This window comes from Scatophagus argus, chromosome 10 (assembly GCF_020382885.2).
Source record: "Scatophagus argus isolate fScaArg1 chromosome 10, fScaArg1.pri, whole genome shotgun sequence".
In the NCBI taxonomy this organism is placed as follows: Eukaryota; Metazoa; Chordata; class Actinopteri; family Scatophagidae; genus Scatophagus; species Scatophagus argus.
The window spans coordinates 15,887,909-15,906,042 of NC_058502.1; the positions used below are offsets into that span (position 1 = coordinate 15,887,909).

At 40.9% G+C, this 18,134-nt stretch overlaps 1 protein-coding gene and 1 long non-coding RNA gene across 2 annotated transcripts in view; one reads left to right on the forward strand and one right to left on the reverse strand.

The window, feature by feature from the left end:
- LOC124065598 overlaps positions 1-13,509 on the forward strand; it is a 51,909-nt gene extending 38,400 nt beyond the window's left edge. Inside the window, exon 4 of the long non-coding RNA XR_006844457.1 lies at positions 13,406-13,509. This is a non-coding gene — a long non-coding RNA (uncharacterized LOC124065598). The remainder of the gene's footprint in view (positions 1-13,405) is intronic.
- On the reverse strand, positions 11,871-17,426 carry btbd3b (BTB (POZ) domain containing 3b). The gene is made up of 4 exons (XM_046401094.1): positions 16,512-17,426; positions 15,440-15,530; positions 13,470-13,588; positions 11,871-12,903 (listed from the first exon to the last, which is right to left on the reverse strand). The coding sequence occupies exons 1-4, from the start codon at positions 16,820-16,822 to the stop codon at positions 11,871-11,873; spliced, it is 1,554 nt and encodes a 517-aa protein (XP_046257050.1). The 5' UTR covers positions 16,823-17,426.
- Positions 17,427-18,134: the final 708 nt, after the last annotated feature.

An 18,134-nucleotide genomic window follows, 5' to 3' on the forward strand; every position in this document is an offset into this window, starting at 1 on the left:
TGAGGGGAGGATGGTGAAAGGTGAAAATGACTGAAAGCTGACAGGAAGAATGGACGAAAGTGATTTGGATTTCCTGTCACCTTTTCACACTGATGGAAGTGGAGGTTAATGTTCTGTTCTGTGGGGGGGACAACATCATGAATACTATCTCAACTAGTAAGCAGTACTGTCACTTCTATATGTGGTGAACAGTTCAAAACGGTTGACCACTGAAGGTGGATTTTTGAGTGGAGCGAAAGAGTACGACTAGCCATACCACATTAAAAATGAGGCTTTTAAGAACAAAAAATTAATAGCTATTGTGATACTTTCATCGGACCTAATTCTTTGACAGCTTACGCATCGAATATTGGAAGCTCCAGCTGACTGTCGCCTCTGCACAGCTGCTGCGTGAAACCCTTTCACTGTGCTCAGACAGAGAAAATCAGCCAATTATTGCCCTGTCTTAATTGTTATAGTTTCAAACATCAGCTTTGACGGAAAGGTTCGGTGCGCTTAGTTTAATGGTAATAATGCATTTAGAACAAAAATTATACAAGAACATTTATGACAGGAACTGCAAGCATTATCTTGCATTTTCACCTGGAAAGGTATGAATTACTTTATTCCCCATGTCCGCTTCAGCTACTTTTACTTCAGATCTTGAGTCATTGTTTCCCTTTTCAGTTGCCATTAGTTTCCCCCTAAAATAGCAGACGGCAGCAAAAACCTCTGAAGCTAATCTCTGTCTTCCTATTTGGTCGGTATCAGCCCCGTTCCTCGCTCTGCCGCTCACTTTCAGCAGAGATTAGGCTGTATGAATTCACTGGGCTGGCTGTGGCTGCAGTGGTATAAAATGAACACGTGTGAGCCCCGTATCAAGCCATGTGTGCTACACGTCCATGGACACACTACCACTTTATGTTTCTGTTGACCCCATAATTCTCAGTTGTCCCTGATTTATAACTGAGAATTGCTACAAAAATCCCCTCCACCACTCTGCAATTCATACACAGGAACCAATGGGAGGCATGTCATAGCTTCTTATGAATAAAAATGGATAACATTATGGAGGTTTCATTTCAACCGTACGTGTAATGTTGTTTTCATGGAGCCCAATGTATATGACACCAGAGAAATATCCCCCTGATCCCATGAGAGAAATTTCATTCTCACACAGCCGTAAGTCCCGCAACATCCTCAGAATATGAAATCAGCATACGAGGATGGATGGAAGCAAAATTGCCACTGGGTATAATAGGCAGACATATTAAAAACATACTGCGGTCATGGGAGGAGTCAGCGTAGTTGCAAGGTCATCATGGGCACCAACCTAATTTACTCGGGCCGGTAATGCTGCCTAGAAATGATCAAGAGTACTTAGCTAGCAGTGAGAGACAGCTGCTCCTCTAATGCATTAATATCATGGCATTACCAACTACTAAATGACCTCTATTAAACCAGTATGGATAGTGCTGTGCCAGAGATTTGACCCTTTCAACCCAACAGAGTGGCACCAACATATGCAGTGGAGAACAAAACAGGCACAGAGAGAGAGAGAGCGAGAGAGAGTTAGTTTTAGACAGCACAAAACAACAGATTAACAAAGCACCGTATTAACCTTCAGGTGCATCTAATTGTTGGGAAATTGAATGCAGCTCTCAGTGAAGGGGGGATCAATATATCGAGCTGGCCTGGCTTACAACCTCTAATCCTGCAAATCTTCTTGGGGTCCTGAAGTGCTGTATTGAATATCTGAATGACTCAGAGAGCACTGCTTAAGCATAATTTATCTAATGCATCTGCCTGTGTCCACATTCATTCCCGCCCGGTGATTTTTCAAGATCAGTCGACCTTTCTCCCATCAAGATATATTTAACCGCAGCGCACATTGAGTATCAGCTTTGATTATGTCACACATAAAAACAATAGATGATGAGATTTGAAGGGTTGAAAATAAATTTTTAAACTGTGACAAACATTAAGATTGGAATGTCTGACATAATTATTTCACTCGCATGCATGTCATGTTGCAAATCTGTGCTTTGCAGATGTTCAGCCAGCTCCTCTCAGAGATTCAAGTCATCATTTCAACCTAAACTTTTTGGTCTAGAACTAAAAAAAAGAGGCTGTGCAAATAGATCAGATGAGCCTTGACAGGAGCTCTACTGTACGCTCAGCTAATCATGTGACTTGGACAAACATACAAAACGTATGGAGCTGTTGTGACGATTATTTGTAAGGGGATTTAAGGACCATGAGGTGGAGTTTCCTAGGAGGTTGAGCGTCTGTGAGTTCCTGCCCAGGCTTGGTCTTATGGTGCTTAACTTTTGTTTGTTTGTTTGTTTTCAGGTCATTTCTGCTGATAAATGTCATGTCGAATCTTGGTTTAACTGTTTTGCTATGTGACATGTATCAGACCACATAATTCAGGCTTTGGCACGAACACTTTAAACCTGTGTTGCTTCATCTGCTGTTTACCAAGAATATCGTTTTCAGGGCATATCTGATCTGTCAGCTATCAACTTGATCTAAACAGTAATGATACGTTCTTAAATAGAGAAGCATCTGAAGATGTTGATCACAGTTGGTTCAGCTGTAGAGAAAAACAGCATGGCACAAAGAAAATGAGATATCTGCTTTATCAAGAGCTGGGTGAAGCCTGCACATATGCTCTACCTCCCACATCCCTAATGTTTAGCACGGAAACAAGCTGCCTCTTCTCTTTGTTTTGAAGCTGTGACACTGCATGTGCTGATTTCAGAGGGAAAAACAAATGTATATTGTCTCACTTGCTACATTTTTCAAATCCAGATATGATAAGTCTATTTCTTACTTGCAATTATCTCTAAAAAACATGTTTCGTGTCTTTGAACCCCTTAATTCACTGAGTCTCGTCACTTGTGCAGGGTGAGGCTGCCCTTAAGCCCCCTGCCTGTACCTTCAATCACAGGTTACTGTGCCACTTGTCATCTGAAGTCAGGCCTGTTATTGAGAGGCTTCCCTCAGGCCATCTCTTTGTCTTTAGTGGCGCGATTAAATTATCCTGACACCTGGCATGAATCCTCATCTGTAATGGCCCTTCTTTTCATGCTGTCCTTTTTTATCAGCATAATAGACCTCTGATGAAAAATTACAAACCTACAGCTCTTTCTCTGTGCTTCACTGAACTCCGTGTGAGGTCGAAAGAAACAAATCATTGGTTCATGATGACATGTATTCAAATATGCATGAATAACATCAGGATGCAGCAGACTGTCTGCAATCCTCACATATTGTAGTCGTTGGGTAAATTACTTTTGAAATTACACGAGAGCTCTAATCGCGTTAAATGTAATATTAGTAACTTGTTCACACTTGTCATGTTGAGGTGATGGTGGGTGGTGATATTTTTAACCTCTGCAAGGCAATGGCGGATATTTCTGGAAATAGAGAGCTACGTCGGAAAGACAGCCTTCGTGTGGTGGTTCACACTTACACTTTGCCATATATAATGCATTTTATGCACCTTTGTTATGCAAAAGAGGCATGATGAAAAGGATTTCATCATTGAGAAATGGAACCCCAGCTGCCCCTCCTCCTCCATTGGTCATAAGCGCTGCTGGAGGTGCAGCGCTGCACACTGGAGGAAAATCCCCTCCACTCCAATCTTGCTGAGCTGACTTACTTGGCCTTTTTATATTTCATGTATAGGGATGGGCAGAGAGATGCTTGAGGAGGAGGAGGAGGATGCTTGATGAAAGATATTAATTATTCACACAGTACCTTGCTAACAGTGTCAGTGCAGATTTCCTCGTTTCCTAACCTTGCACAGTTTGAGCATAATTAACTTCCTTCTGTTGTTTCATGTTTTTAGAGTATTTTAATAGTGGATACCTATGAATGGATTTGCTCTGCTCATTTTAGTCCTGAATTTGGTGACAACATAATAATTGATAGCCAGAGAAATTATGCTGAAAGTAGATGCACCACTGGAGCACCAATCTGTTGACTCTTTGTTGCTGTGAGGTGGTCAAGATCTCCAACAACATAAGTTATCTGTCAGAGAATCCAAAGGACTCACTAACCCAACAAAAATGTGGCATTGTCCTTTTCTGTATATATTACATTTACGTTTCCTATTCAAAATGTATTTATTTATATTTTTAAATTAAATCTTCAATTTCCATTTCAGTTTTCTAATTTTATGTTCTAAGTGACAATACTGTTTAAGGTCTGGTTAGGTTAAGTTAAGTAAGGCACAAAAACCACTTGGATAGGAATGGGATGAGATTATGTTTTGGTTTAAAATACTTGGGTTTGTCACCACAAACATGGCTGGAAGAGTCCTGCCATGTGGCTAAAACAGTGTCCAGTGGCCAGTTAGCTTTTATTAGTGGTCTGCTGTCGTCACCATAAGCTTAACCTCCAGATGAGGCACTCAGCCCATATAAATGTAATGTGAGGTAAGTCACTATAGAAATGTTAATATGGTACACGTGAAATGTAAAAATATAACACAGAAACGTTGTTTTCAGAAACGTACAATGCCAACATTTTTTTCTGACGACTGGGCTGGATTTCTCGTGATTCATTTCCTGTTTATTACTCTCAGGTGATCAGAAAAAATGTAAATCTCACTTTTATGCTGGGGTTTATAAACGTGATTATACCCATGATTGTTGTTATTCTACCTTTCATCCCACTACTACCGTCTACTAGATAAACAATACAACATCGCAGATTCAGCAGAACTTCCACTGAGCCTGCCACACAGATAGTCATGTATGGTGTAGTGTGCAGAGGTGTATATTCCACCTTTAGGATGAGTGCCTCAAATGGAAGTCTGATGCTATCTTTCTCTATGGCTTTCAAATAATTTCATTATTTTTCATCACAACTACAGTCTAAGCAGATGCATTTGTCAGAGATGTCACCTGGCTTCCCTCTGCACAAAGCACGTATAACACATGCACCAGTACGCGAAACACAAAAACACTGAGCAGGAAATGTTTCATAAAACGCAACGCTTTCATTCATCTCATGTCCTGTGATTATTTCCAGCAGCTCAGAGAGAGAAAAGCTTTGGTATCTCAAAGGGAAGGGAAAATAAGGGGAAGGTAAGGCACAGTAAAGCTTAAATTGAGGCCATTATTGAGGGCAGTGAGGGAATAGGCTGGGGCTTCACTGAAAAAAAAAGCATAGGTGGGAAGAATTTTAGTTAGGTCAGACGAACACTGATGGCATTTCCTGTAAATCTCTGAAATGATAGAAAAGTACAAAACATTCAGTTCTCACCTTCACCTGCCAATTAGACAAGGTATCGGTCTTACTGATAAAGTGCAACCATTTGATGTTACTCTGCATTTAAACTTTAAGTGATGTTTTTCTTTATCCAGTACAACAGAGGGAAGTAACTTCAGACGCTTTAGAGCAACTTGGAAACTGGCTTTCTTACTGACAGTTGAGGCAGCTGCAGCTAATTATCTCACTTAATGGTAAGATGAGAAAAGATTCTTTGCTTCACCAACATCAGATTCATCATCAGCTTGACAATTAGGCTGGAATCGTGCAGCTGCGGGGATGTTTATAAAGACATCTTACAGAGATGTGGAGCTGCTGTGAATGCAGGTGTATTACTGTCAATCCCTCTTTGATTCAACACAGAGCCGCTGCTGCAAAGCTATAATGAATTGTGTGACACTTGCCTCTAAAGTGTGTATTAGGACAGAACTGCCTAGGTAATGGCTTTTTGAACAGTGCTAATTGTGTGGACTTTTAGATACAGTAACTGGTTTTCCCTGTGGTAAGCAGGACATACAAAAGGGCAGAAGAACAGGAGATAGCGCTCCACTTCTTAAATTAGGCCACAAAAAGCAGGCTGGTAGAGCTCAGTTGGATTTCAAAGAACTCTAGCACATTATCACTCCACTATAGACGTATTATGCTCTTTCAGTAATTCATGCTTAAATTGCCAATATGGAGGAATGTTCGGTCACTTTAAGGTTAAATAGAGAGAAAATGGGCATTCAGAAAGTAAAATTCACTTGTAGAAATGTGTATTCAGGGACAGAAATGCATCTCGGTGGCACTGTTAAATTGTGCTGAGTCCAGTCCAGTTTCTGATTTGTTTGATAAAAGCAATACCTTGTTGCCAGTATTATGTCTCTCTTGATTGCCAGGCTCCAAGCAGCCAAGAGATAAGATGCTACAGCAGATATTAAGTGAATAGGGGAAAAGGCAGTTAATGCATTATTCTGGCAATAACTATACAGTACATTTCCATTCCATTCATACTTGTACAAATGCAAACCGTGAATGCAATCATTTAAAAATGTGTCACTTCACATTTTCTTTGTCCTTAGAGGAAATAATTAAATTTGAAAGCCAGATTTCCTGTGTTCGAGTTCTGAATGGATGCTCACAAAGCTAGAATTCCATGCCTCTCTATGCTCTTTCTCCATCTCTGGATCACCCTCTCTCACACATTAAAACACATTAGCCCCCCCGCCCCCCATACAGCTCACTTAGAGAGATAGGGAGAGAGATAGAGAGAGGGAGAGGGCCATAGCATGTGTACAAATGAATCAGTGCTGTTTGTTGTACTGTTTCAGGCTCGAGCTGTTTCAAGTATCTTATTTGAGAGAGCCGCAGATCATGTGTAGTAAGCTCACTCTCATTATATCAGACCCTGGGGAGAGAAGGGCCCTCTCACTCCATACAATCAAAGCCATGGAGCTGCCTTAGAGGACATGCTTCAGTATGAATAGAGGCTCTAGAGTACACACAAAAAAGTAGCATGCTCAGACCTCATCACCTCTCTCAGTGGGAAGCTGCCGACATTCAAGGTTTTGATCAAGCCTTGCTGTAATGGCTGTGGTTGACAGGTATATGAGACCATAGTTGTGTGGATAAATAGCTTGATTAGCATAATGCATCACCAACAAATTCAGCTCTCAGAGTGCCCGAAAGAACTATTTTTTGTCTGAGTGCAGCATTCACATACCTTCTGAGATCATAATTCATAGGACAAACACACAATTATGTAAACAGGGTGTTTACCGCCGTACCATTGAAAGGTAATAGAATTTACTTCCAGTGTGTGCCCGATGCTCGGTCGTGATGTTGTCTGTATTTTTGACTGCTTTGAATGGGCTTTGCAGCTCCCATTGTCCACCAAAGGCATATTTCCACTCTTTCAGCAATCATAATTCACCTGATCCACAGAGCGCTTACCTCCAGAAATCTCAGCCATATTGATCCACCTGGAGCTGAGCGACATCGCTATAAACAGGCTAATCTAACATAAAAGCTGGCCTTTCAATGTCCCAGCCTGTTGAAACGATTTAGCTCTGCCTGGTACCAATGAATAAATAAATAGATAAATGAGACACACAATGGCAGACTCACTCCTGCAGTGTATCCTAAACACATACGACTAGAGGCAACAGCTCTGTGATAGGAGATTATTGAGAATAATATCCTGTGCATTCTGCAAGACTTTAGCACTGCAGGGTTGGGAATGGGGATGACAAAGAAACAATGGTGTGGCTATCATCACTCAAACTCCAGTCTGTGTCCTCGTCTCCACCCACACCTTGCATCTGATCTTTGTGACCTTTTGCCATTCTCACATATGATTAATTGCTACTTGGATGGTCCACTAATAATCTATGTGATAATTATCCAGGGAATGAATGTTTTATCTGACAGACTCACCGCTTTCCCTGTCATTGTCCTCTCACCCTCTGCCTTGTCCCTGCTTCACTGGCTGCCAGTGGACTGAGGTTGGTGCAGTAAGGATAGTGGCTGGGGGGGGTTCAGACTCCCTTACATCTGTCAGGATTACAGCAATTCTTTGTAACCTTCAGCAGCCCTTGCCAGATGCTTTCATAACACTTACTGGGCAGTTTTTGCACTTAGAATGCACCAGTATACTCTGTACTGTAATGTAACCCATGCTTAGAGAAAACATATGGTTTAAGGGGAGTTACGGGAATAGGGGGCTTTGAGGTTTCCTTCGAGATTTGGTGAATTAAAAATCATATTTTTAAATTATTTTCTTTGATGAATTCTTTAAACCCACAGCTGTGTTTCCCCTTCTCTCTTTGGCCATTATTAATTCATTGACATTTTGCTAGGATGGAAATTATAAAAATGTTCGGGAGTGGATATGTGATTGCCTGCAGTGAACAGACTGATGTTTGATACGGTAAAGCAACAGAACATGGTCCCTCTCACCATTTTCTTTTCCCTTGTGTGATTTTTTCTTTTTTTTTTTTTTTTTCTGTTGGATGGATTTCAGAAACATTTCTCTCTGGTTTAACCCCACACCACAGTAACATGCCTCCTAGTCAGTGATGTCATGGTTTGTGCTTGTTTGTGTTTGTAGAGTAGAGTTAGGAAAGAATATCACCCCTCTTAGATATAGAAGGACCTTTTCGTTCTGTTCACAGATTTAGCTGCACTTGGAACAATCAGTATTACAGAGCATTAAGAATGTTGATTAGTGGTAATCCACACTCCTCCCTCATGTCAGACTGAATCTTTTCATCCTTAATTCGTATTGAACAGTAATTAAATCCTCAATGAGACTTTCCTGAGCAATATGTGCCCACTCTGTGTCACTAATGAGCAACTCCCCCCCCCAACCGTATGTTTTTTCCAAAGCTTGGCTATGTTAGGTACACAATCCACAGTCACATTTGAATGATTCTATACTGTGATAAACAGATGCAAGTCTGTGAACCCTTTGAACTATCTGTTAATATTTCAGTAGTAAAATGAAAGAGGATGCCAGCACTGTAGAGTGAGCAATCCTAAAGACTGTGTGACATATGTAACATTAATGTTTAGTATTAAATCATCACACTGACTTCCTTACGAGTATGCCAGATCTCTCCTGTGCTTCCCTTTACTAACAAACTAATTCTAATTAGATGCCTAACCATGCATTTTATTCTTAGCCCCACAGGATTTAATTGCTTTTCATTCATAGAATTAAAATGGTTTTCTACAATAATAAAATAAAAAATAACTATGTTTTCACTACAGTAAGTATAATATAGTAATCACATAATAAATATATGATAGATTTATATGTTAAAGGGTCTTAGAAGACATTTGTCTACTTTGTAAGAGCAAGTGATTAGAGCTGTCAACACAGCTGCTGATTGAAGTCTTGCTATTGATCCAAAGGTTTGTTTTTGGTAATGTGCTCCATGAAGAACAGAGCTGTTCCCACCATGCTTCTGGCAGGGAGCTGGTAGCCTCTGGCAGCTCTTCTGGGCCTTCTGAGCTCAATGTGAACACCAAAAAAATGTCAGGTCGATAGGCCTGAGTAGCAATTGATCCACGACAATAAAAGGAGGAAAATGTCTCTCCAGAGTTCTGTTTTTTTGGTTTTGTTTTGTTTTGTTTTTTTCCTTAGAGGTGACACAAATTACATATGAACCCCTGCATGCAGTTTTATATTTTCACTGAATCAAAGCAAAACTAACTGTGAAAGTGTTGCCACACATCAGTTTCGTTCTCATAATGAAAAGATGTCTCTATCTGCTGAAAACAGACCTGCTCTTGGATCCTGGCACATTCTTGTCCCCTGCTGCCTTCGGTGCAATTAATGATCTCGCTTACGACATTAGCACCACAATCATGAAAAATCTCACTGAAGCACTGAGTCTCCCAACATATTGAGTTCAATTCATCAAGGGCTTCATGCTCATTGGCGATGTCAAACTGGGTCTCAGTGTTATTGAGTGTCTTGGTAATCAAGTACCTGCCATAAGTTCCCTGGAGTGATTATCTTTTTGAACATACAGGAATGAAGAGATATGATTCATCTCGAGATTCAGTAAATGACACATCTTATATTAGAGCTTGACAGCGTAAGAGGTGCTCGCGGAAAGCAAGTGTCTTTGTTCATCCAGTGTTTTGTAAGTGCGTGAGCAACTGTGTCTGTGAAATTTTAACTTAATGGGCAAAACAGGTGCAGCACCTCTAAAAGTGTTTTTATCAACAGATACACACATCAAGATTGCCCTTGGGTCAAACAGCCAGTGTGGTATGCCGGGAATTCAACACTTTAGAGTTTTTAGGCGTTCAAGTAATAAAATGTGATATAAGCCTCTCTGTATCTCTTGAGACTTGAAAATATATGACAGCCATGTGTTTGTGACTGCATTCCGTGAAAGTTCAACATTGTAGAGATTATTTGCCATGCTGTCAGTGTCTCACACCTTTGCGGAAGTGATGGCATATCAAAAAGTCATACTTTAGAGTTGTAGCCTATTAAAATTCATATTAATGAGTGGGGAGGTATAATGTTGTGTAGTTCGGTGGTATGCAGAATAGGCTTGGAGTGTGACAGACAAAAAGGAGGGTGTATAAGTGACATGAAGATAGGGATCATCAATCAACAGACAGCTTCCCTTGACATTGTAAATCGCTGCAGCGCCAGAAGGGCATCATCTGTCCCTGTCTCAGACAAAGTTCAGACAAAGTATGTAGCATTATCACTTTTTACAGATGGGATGTACAACCAATATGTACCACTTCTTTTTTATTTGCATCATCAACAATCGTACACATTCGTTGGTCTCCCAGCACTGTAGCACGTAAACACAGGACATGAACACCAGTTCGTCCATCCATTATCATCAGCCGACAAGCCTGTGGACGTTTATCCTACACCAGAAAAAAATATTAAGTAGCACAGTAAATCAAAAAGATCTGCCTCATTAAAAAGAACAAGTAAAACAAAATAACAATTCAATTACAAACCAACATCAGTGCAGTCCTGTAGCATAAACAGTATGCTTCTGCAAATACTGATACTTTATAATCACATTGGGAGGGAGTGCTCAGCAGTTCAGAGTGCACAGGGTTTTTTTAAACAAAGGGAAGTAAAAGTCCATAAGATTAACAGCCTCTAACACTGAATCAATCATTGATCTTTTTGCTGTAAACAAAACCAAGGCGCCCGGAACAATTAGTAGTACACCTTAGATGAAATGGAACAGTTCTGCCCATGCTGTAGGTACTGCAATGCAGACAGATTTATATGGAAAACCAGAGAAATCATTCACTCTACCTGTACTAACAAATGGTGATCACTTTAAGTAAAATGTCACTGTAAACATAATGAAACTAATCTGAATGAAACCTCACAGGAGTGGCTGAGATGAGTGCAGGTGCAGAGCAACATGCTACAGAGAGATACTGTAAAGGGTTATGTGTCTCATTATATCTAGTGCTCCCTAATCTAAGGCTCCTCAAGCCCCCTCTAAGTGCCCTGTTACTAGATTTATAGTATCGAAAAGCTGCAGATTCAATTGAAACCCCTCAAATACAAATGTCTAATGAAATTTGAAGTTGATATTGAATGTCACACAGCCTTTTTCACTTCATTTACAATGCTAATGGTCCAGACTGATTCATGACACGAAATGCTCATTGCAGAGTATAGAATGTGAAGTATTGCTGCTATATATGTGCATTCTATGCAAGCATAGAAATAATAAGCATATTGTAGCATATTCATCATATAAGATATCTTTGTGGGCAGCATTGGCCACAGTTGTGGTATCATATACATTTCATAATTTACATATGTTCATATATACATGCACATCTAGTGCAAGATATTTTTTTTCTTCTATGACTTTTGTTCATCCGCATACTTGGACAACTCAACATCTTGAAACATTTATCTGGTCCTTATCAAGTGGACTATTCACTGAAATTAAAACCACACAAGACCCTTTCACAGGCCCGAGATAAGATTTTTTTCTTTTTTTTTTTTAACAGCAGTGACAAAAATAAATAAGAGAAAGTGACACTATGCACAAAGTGACAATTTTCTGTTTTGAGTAAGTGCACTGAATATCAGTCCAGTGTGTGCACAGGGGATATCAAGCATAGAAGATGAGCTCAGGAATCTGCCCCCCCTGCACTCCTGTGCCGTTAGTGCTGTCCGAGGAGCACTGGAACTGAAATGTCACTTTCCCACACTGCACCTCTGTCATCCCTTCCTGTCCAAAGTAGCTCAGCTCGTTCCCATCCAGAACCACACTGGCAGTGTAGAAGGTATCAGGCTCGATCTGGACTGGATACTCAAACCATACAGGGAAGGTGTTGCTGGAACCATCAGAGAAGTATTTGCTGAGGTTTTGTCCCAGCAATACTCCTTGACGTTTCAACTCAATCTTGGCACTGTACTCTGCTGAGCCACAGCTAGATCCATACAGTCCAAAACCAGCGATGAAAACTCTTTTATCCACTGCAAACTGTATACTGTCACAGCGGCCCCGATAACGCCACTGATTGCTTCGATAGGCACAGGACTGGAATCTGTGGCAGCGCTGGGGTGTCAGGCCCTTCCTAGGCTGACTGACAAACTCCAGCTCAGGCTTCTTGGCGGCTGTGTACCACAGGAAGATGTCATTGGTCTCAGTAAGCGTCAACACGCCTGACTGGGCTGCTCCGTTGGCAAAATCATCCAGAGCCATTGTAGGGATGCGTATCAGGTACATGGCCTTGCCCAAAACCTTACGCTTGTTATCGGTCGACAAGGTGAGCTCCTGTCTTTGGCATTCAGCCTCAGCCCAGTTGAGCGCTGCCTCAAACACAACTATCTCTTTAGCATTGAGTGTCTCTCGCTGTAGGATACTCTCCAGGGTCTGGGAGTCGATGTCGCAGAAGCCCTCCGAGCGTAACGCCAGTTCGGCCTGGGCATCAATCACCTCCCAGCAGCGCTGTGTCAGCTCTGGCTCCTCAAACAGACAGCTCTGGGAGAGTAACACACAGGCATTCTTGGCACTCAGGCTGGTCTCCAGGAAGTTGACGCAGGCACGTGCCAGGTGAGGGACAATGTACTTTTTGGCAGCATAAAGAGTGGCCAACACTGTGTCAGCACTCAGGTCAATCTCATCACAGTAAATGTACCTGTAGACACAAAAATGTTACTTTCTCAGCACAGGCAACACATTTAGCACCACAGAAATGACATGTTTGTAAAGATGATTATTGATCATGTTTGAAATGACTGACAGTATGGTATTGTAAGCAATAAGGAGAACAATGTCAGGAAACAATGAGATAAGATTGTAAATGGAGAAATCACTGTGCAGACTAATCAAGCCAGCTAAAATAGTATTCCTCCTACATCCCTGTCTTACCACCTACTGCAAAGTGGGTGAAAGTGATGGAGAAACAGGCAGGAGGAGGTAGAGAAGAATATGAAATGATTCAGCAATGAAAAACAGAAAATTTAATGAAATGAAAACGGACAGATATAGATTCTATCTCTCAGATAAAAGAGGAAACACTTCATTTCATCTGTCTGGCAGGATAAGGGCAAAACGGGGACCAGAGATTTTTTTTTCCACCAACATCAAATTGAAATAGCTGTCCTGTACTTAAAGCTGACATTATTTTTTTTATAAAGGACATCGTCAGATCACAGAACAGGGCCAGCTGATGGAAGAGTTCAGAGGGAGGAGAATCCTTACTTCAACATTGCCAGGAAAGCTGCCGGTTCCACATCTGGAATATGAATTTCATCCTTGTTCTCAGCCAGTTCACCATAAAACATGGCGTGGAACACTGAGCTGCCCACAGCCAAAACATACTGTTGGAAGAAGAAGAGAAAACAAAGTGACAGAGTGAAAAGAGAAATGAAGACATGCTGTAGTTTCACTGGAAATCACATGATGTGAAATACAGTTTGGTCAAAAAAGAGAAAGATAATTTGAAATTGGATGTATATTTACATAAAGAACAAATCTCTTTGTGAATATTGAACAGTGCCTCAACTCTAATCACTGGAGAGATTGAACCTGCTTAGTTTCTCACATAATGAGCAGATCTCACTCTTGCTTTTCCCCCTGAGGACAGGGAGGCAGATTTGTAATGAACAAGAGTGCAGCTGAATAAAAAGGAAATAAGGAAATCCTGATAACACAAGTGAACAGAGTGCAGAATAGGTTCAGTGTACTAAAATTAATGACTTATCTGAACTCATGATGAAATCAGATGCAACACAATGCTGCTAATCATTTCAGTAATGAGCATTGTATACAAGGCTATGAATTCTGCAATTACACTGCAAGTATATTCACGTGTGTGTGTGTGTCTGCGTGTGTTCGTTCAGTCAAGTATGTGTAGGTGGATATGTGGGTGGTATAAAATTTTCTCAAAAAGGCACACAGGCTTTCTCTGCAGCAAATTGCAATGAACCCAGCCTAAAATAAACTGTGCAAATAAGGGTTTTTGAAAACAATGCTGCTGTTGTTGTTACACACTGCAATTCATTCTTTTTTTTCAGGTCAGTTGCAAGACAGTTGCTTTTTCATATGGATTTTAGAGACTAGTATATAAATACAGCATATCCAAATGAGATTGGTCTTGCCTCTTGACCTTTTGTATTTATTATAGGCTCACATAAATTACTGCTTTTAGCTGCTAGATGCATCCCTCATCTTGTAAGGATTTAACATTGTAAATTAAATCATAATGCATATCTGAATTCCTGCCAAATGGACACAATAAAGATTGCTGCCCTGAACATCATTGTATCCCATTGGCATAATGTCTCAGCATAAAGTGCAGTCAAGTCATCCTCAGTATCCCTCTGTAACTACTTTCTTTAAAAGCACAAAGTGCACTGCAGCTACCAATCATAGATAGTACATTTGAGTCTCATATAAAGAACACAAAAGATGACCCATGCATCTGACTGTGTATGTGGGATGAATTGACAGCCAAGCGAAATTCATGGCTACAAAATCACTTAGCGGATTTAATGTGAATGTTATATTTATATTCAAACAGAGATGACATAATGATGTGCTTTTAGATGAGGCACAAGGTCCAGGCAACTATAAACCTTAATCATTTATGTGAACGTCTTGAAAAAGCAATGAGGTCAGAAGGTGGATTAAACAAAGAAGTCATGTCGACCTGCAGGTCAAAATTGGCATAAACAGGATGAATATGGGCCCAGCTGTAATAATTATAACTAATTATTGCAGATTTGCTCCAAAACTGAAAAGATAAGCTATTTAATGAGTACAAAAGTATTTGTATGCACCTTACTCTATGCCTTATCATTATGATTGTGTGTTGTTGGATGTGTTTGATTTAAATTTGAGTAATTGCAGAGATGGATATGAAAAGCTGAACTAACGCAGAGACAAAGGCGATCCATTCTGTGTCAGATGACTGCTGAAGAGGATATCCCTTCCTCCTTCGCTCACTCTGAGCCTCTATCCTTCAGCCTCATTTGCATAAATAATTGAGGACTGTCTCGAAAAGACACATGGTGCGGAAGTGAGAGTGGAGTACAAAGGATTTTAGTTGCATTAGTGCCGGCAATGAGGAAGATTGTTTTTATGCTGACATGATATGAACAGCACTGGGCCTGATAGCTTGTTTGTTAATTTCCTGCTACCGTGACTTTACTGGTTAATGTAATTCTTACTCTGTGTCCAGGCAGCCGCTGGGTCCTTCCAGGCTGGCCCACCACAAAGTGAACATCTGCCATCAACTCATTGTTGAACATTACTGAATTCCTAAAGAGGTAAAGAAGAAAGAGGAAAGAAGTAGTTTCTTTGCATTAAAGGAGGGTCTATATGCACATAAACATCTTAGGTGAATAATAAAACTCCAACACCAGTTAGTGGCCAGAGTCTTAAGATGCCAAAATGGTAAAATATGTGTTTCTTTACCATTTCAACTACTCTAAAAACAGGAGAAATGTGAACATTTGATGCATCCCAAGTGAGTCAGGCATGACCATGATATTTATGTATTCTAAAATTCTTACATAGCACATTTAAATACAAAAAATGATTGCAGAGCTCAGTCATTTTTCTACATTAAGACTGACAAACTAGACAATGAACTGAATGGAAAATCCCCACTGTGAAAGAATGGCACCAACAATAAAGCTGTGTTCATATATTATTGAATAGTGGAACATGTCACAGGGGTGGATAAACAGCCCCATGATGTTCTGGAGAGACAACAAAGCCAGGTTGGAAAGCACACATTTTGCTCTGGACAGCTGGGGTCTTTTACTGATAGGCCAAGGTAAATATTTTGCTTTTAGGACAGAGCAGCCTCTGCCTGTTGTGCATATCAAACGCACCCTGTGCCTGTCCACCCTCTGTTATGTCAGAGCCTCTAAGTCTGAGAGGGTGTAAACAGAGATACCTCCGGCAGATTGAGGGCAGGGCAGAGGGAACACCCACACACCCACACACACACACACACACACACACACACACACACTCATGCACACACCCACAAAGACCTTAATATGCAAGCGTGATTAGCTTAAATAAATATTTTTTTGCTATACATTTTTAGATTTAATGGAGGTTCTGTTCAAAAAATTGCACACAAACATGCAGTTCTTATCTATTGAACTTTTTGAAATTTCACTAGTTAAAAGGACAAATTCATCTTCCCTGAATGTAATGTTGATGAAAGCTGTTCAGAGCAGCAGAAATGGTTCCTGCTTCAGACACAGGCTTGTTGGCTCTGCTTACCTTTCTCTTATAGTGGAGTAGAGTCCTTGCCAGTTACAGTTCTGTATGGTGTTGTTGTTGTTGAGGTTCTGCTGCTGGTACTGTTGCACTGTGGTGGTGGATGCCGGCTTTTTGGTGGGAAAAATATCTGCTGCCATCTTCTTCTTCTTCTTGCTCCTCAGAGTGATTATCTCATAGCAGACTGGGGGAAGCTTGGAGCTACCACTGGCATTCCCTTTCTTGGAGCTCTTACTTGACTTGCTTTTCACTGACTCGGGAAGCATTAAGAAGAAAGTCAGACATTTCATGTTCCTTCCCTTGGCATCGACCATGAGTGTGTTCAACTGCCGAGCAGTGGGAGAGCACGCAAAGAAGGCATTCACCAGGAGCAGGCAGGTGCAAGGAGGACCGAGGGGGACTTGGGAAGAGGACAGCAGCTGGGCTGTACTCAGCAGTGCAGTAGTTAGATTTCCAGTACAAGGTTTCACCGTTCAAGAACCAATAGGGTAGCTCTCTTGTTTTGCCTGATTTTCTCACTTTGAAGAGGCAGACTCAGACTGGGGATCCGAAGGCACTTTTTCTGTGTGAAGTTTGATTTGCTGCCGGAGAAGCTCTCTGGGTTCCCATCCCTGCTCGTTCAGAGTGATGAAATCAGCTCTTCAGTCACTTCTTTTTCTCCTCTGCTCCCTTGCTTCTCTCACTTAATGCTTTGCTGAGGGTTGGCCTGACAGCCCCAGATTTAGTACAGCTGCAGTGGTCCTCAGGCAGGCAGTAGTGCTTACTCAAATCCTTTCATTTCCACTCTTACTCTTCTTCTGTGCTCCTTTTCCCCTTTCAGGCTCTTGTCATCTGTGGATCTGCCTTTTTCTCTCTGGCACTCGTTATTCTTTCCTCTCCCCCTCGTCCACGGAGCAGAGTCATCTGCAGGATGCTGTAGCCGGGATGCTGTGTTGCTGCTCAGCCACTCGTTCTGCTGACTACTGAGGTTGAATGAGAGAGCACAGAGGAGATAGAGCTTCCCCCCTCACAGCACAGTGCACGGCTCTCTCAGTAGCTCAGCCAATGGCATCCCACCACATTCATGATTGGCTAATGCAGCCTAGTGCATCACATACTTGAATATGCAATAGTCAACATCTCAATTAAAGTGACAGCCATGCCCCATAAAAATGATATATTCATCTACAGTTTTACTTTCTGTGTTTGCTTTACCTGGAGCCTGCATTTAGTTTGTAAATACAGAGTCCATGTTGTAATTCAAAAGGGCAATGCAAATTTACATGCGCTTTTTAAGGGCAGAATTTGCTTAATTCATGGATCCTCAGACAGCCGTACTTCGTTTTTAATGAGCTTTCCATGAATGCATACAGTTGAATTTGCATTTCATTGGTCTTTGCTGCTTTGAATAGACTTCTGACCTCTAAACAGTTTTGCAAGTACACAAGAAAGTCCACATATGATTTGCAGAAAAATGTCAAAATGGATATACATACACAAACTATTCTTACACTGGTAGACTTTGATGATTTTGTAATGTAATATTGTAAAATAAATTTAGATTTGAAGGAATGTCCAGTTTTGCCATTTTAAATAAGTCAAAACACTGATAAATACCATAAAGAAATGCCTTTCTTTTGAAAAGCC

What these genes read in the sequence shown, in the direction of transcription:
- btbd3b (XM_046401094.1), bottom strand. Translation starts at nt 16,822, where the DNA reads ATGGTCGATGCCAAGGGAAGGAACATGAAATGTCTGACTTTCTTCTTA. An exon ending in TACTCCACTATAAGAGAAAG is followed by an intron (nt 15,531 to 16,511) that starts GTAAGCAGAGCC and finishes TTACCTCTTTAG; the next exon opens with GAATTCAGTAATGTTCAACA. An exon ending in AGCGGCTGCCTGGACACAGA is followed by an intron (nt 13,589 to 15,439) that starts GTAAGAATTACA and finishes TTCTTCCAACAG; the next exon opens with TATGTTTTGGCTGTGGGCAG.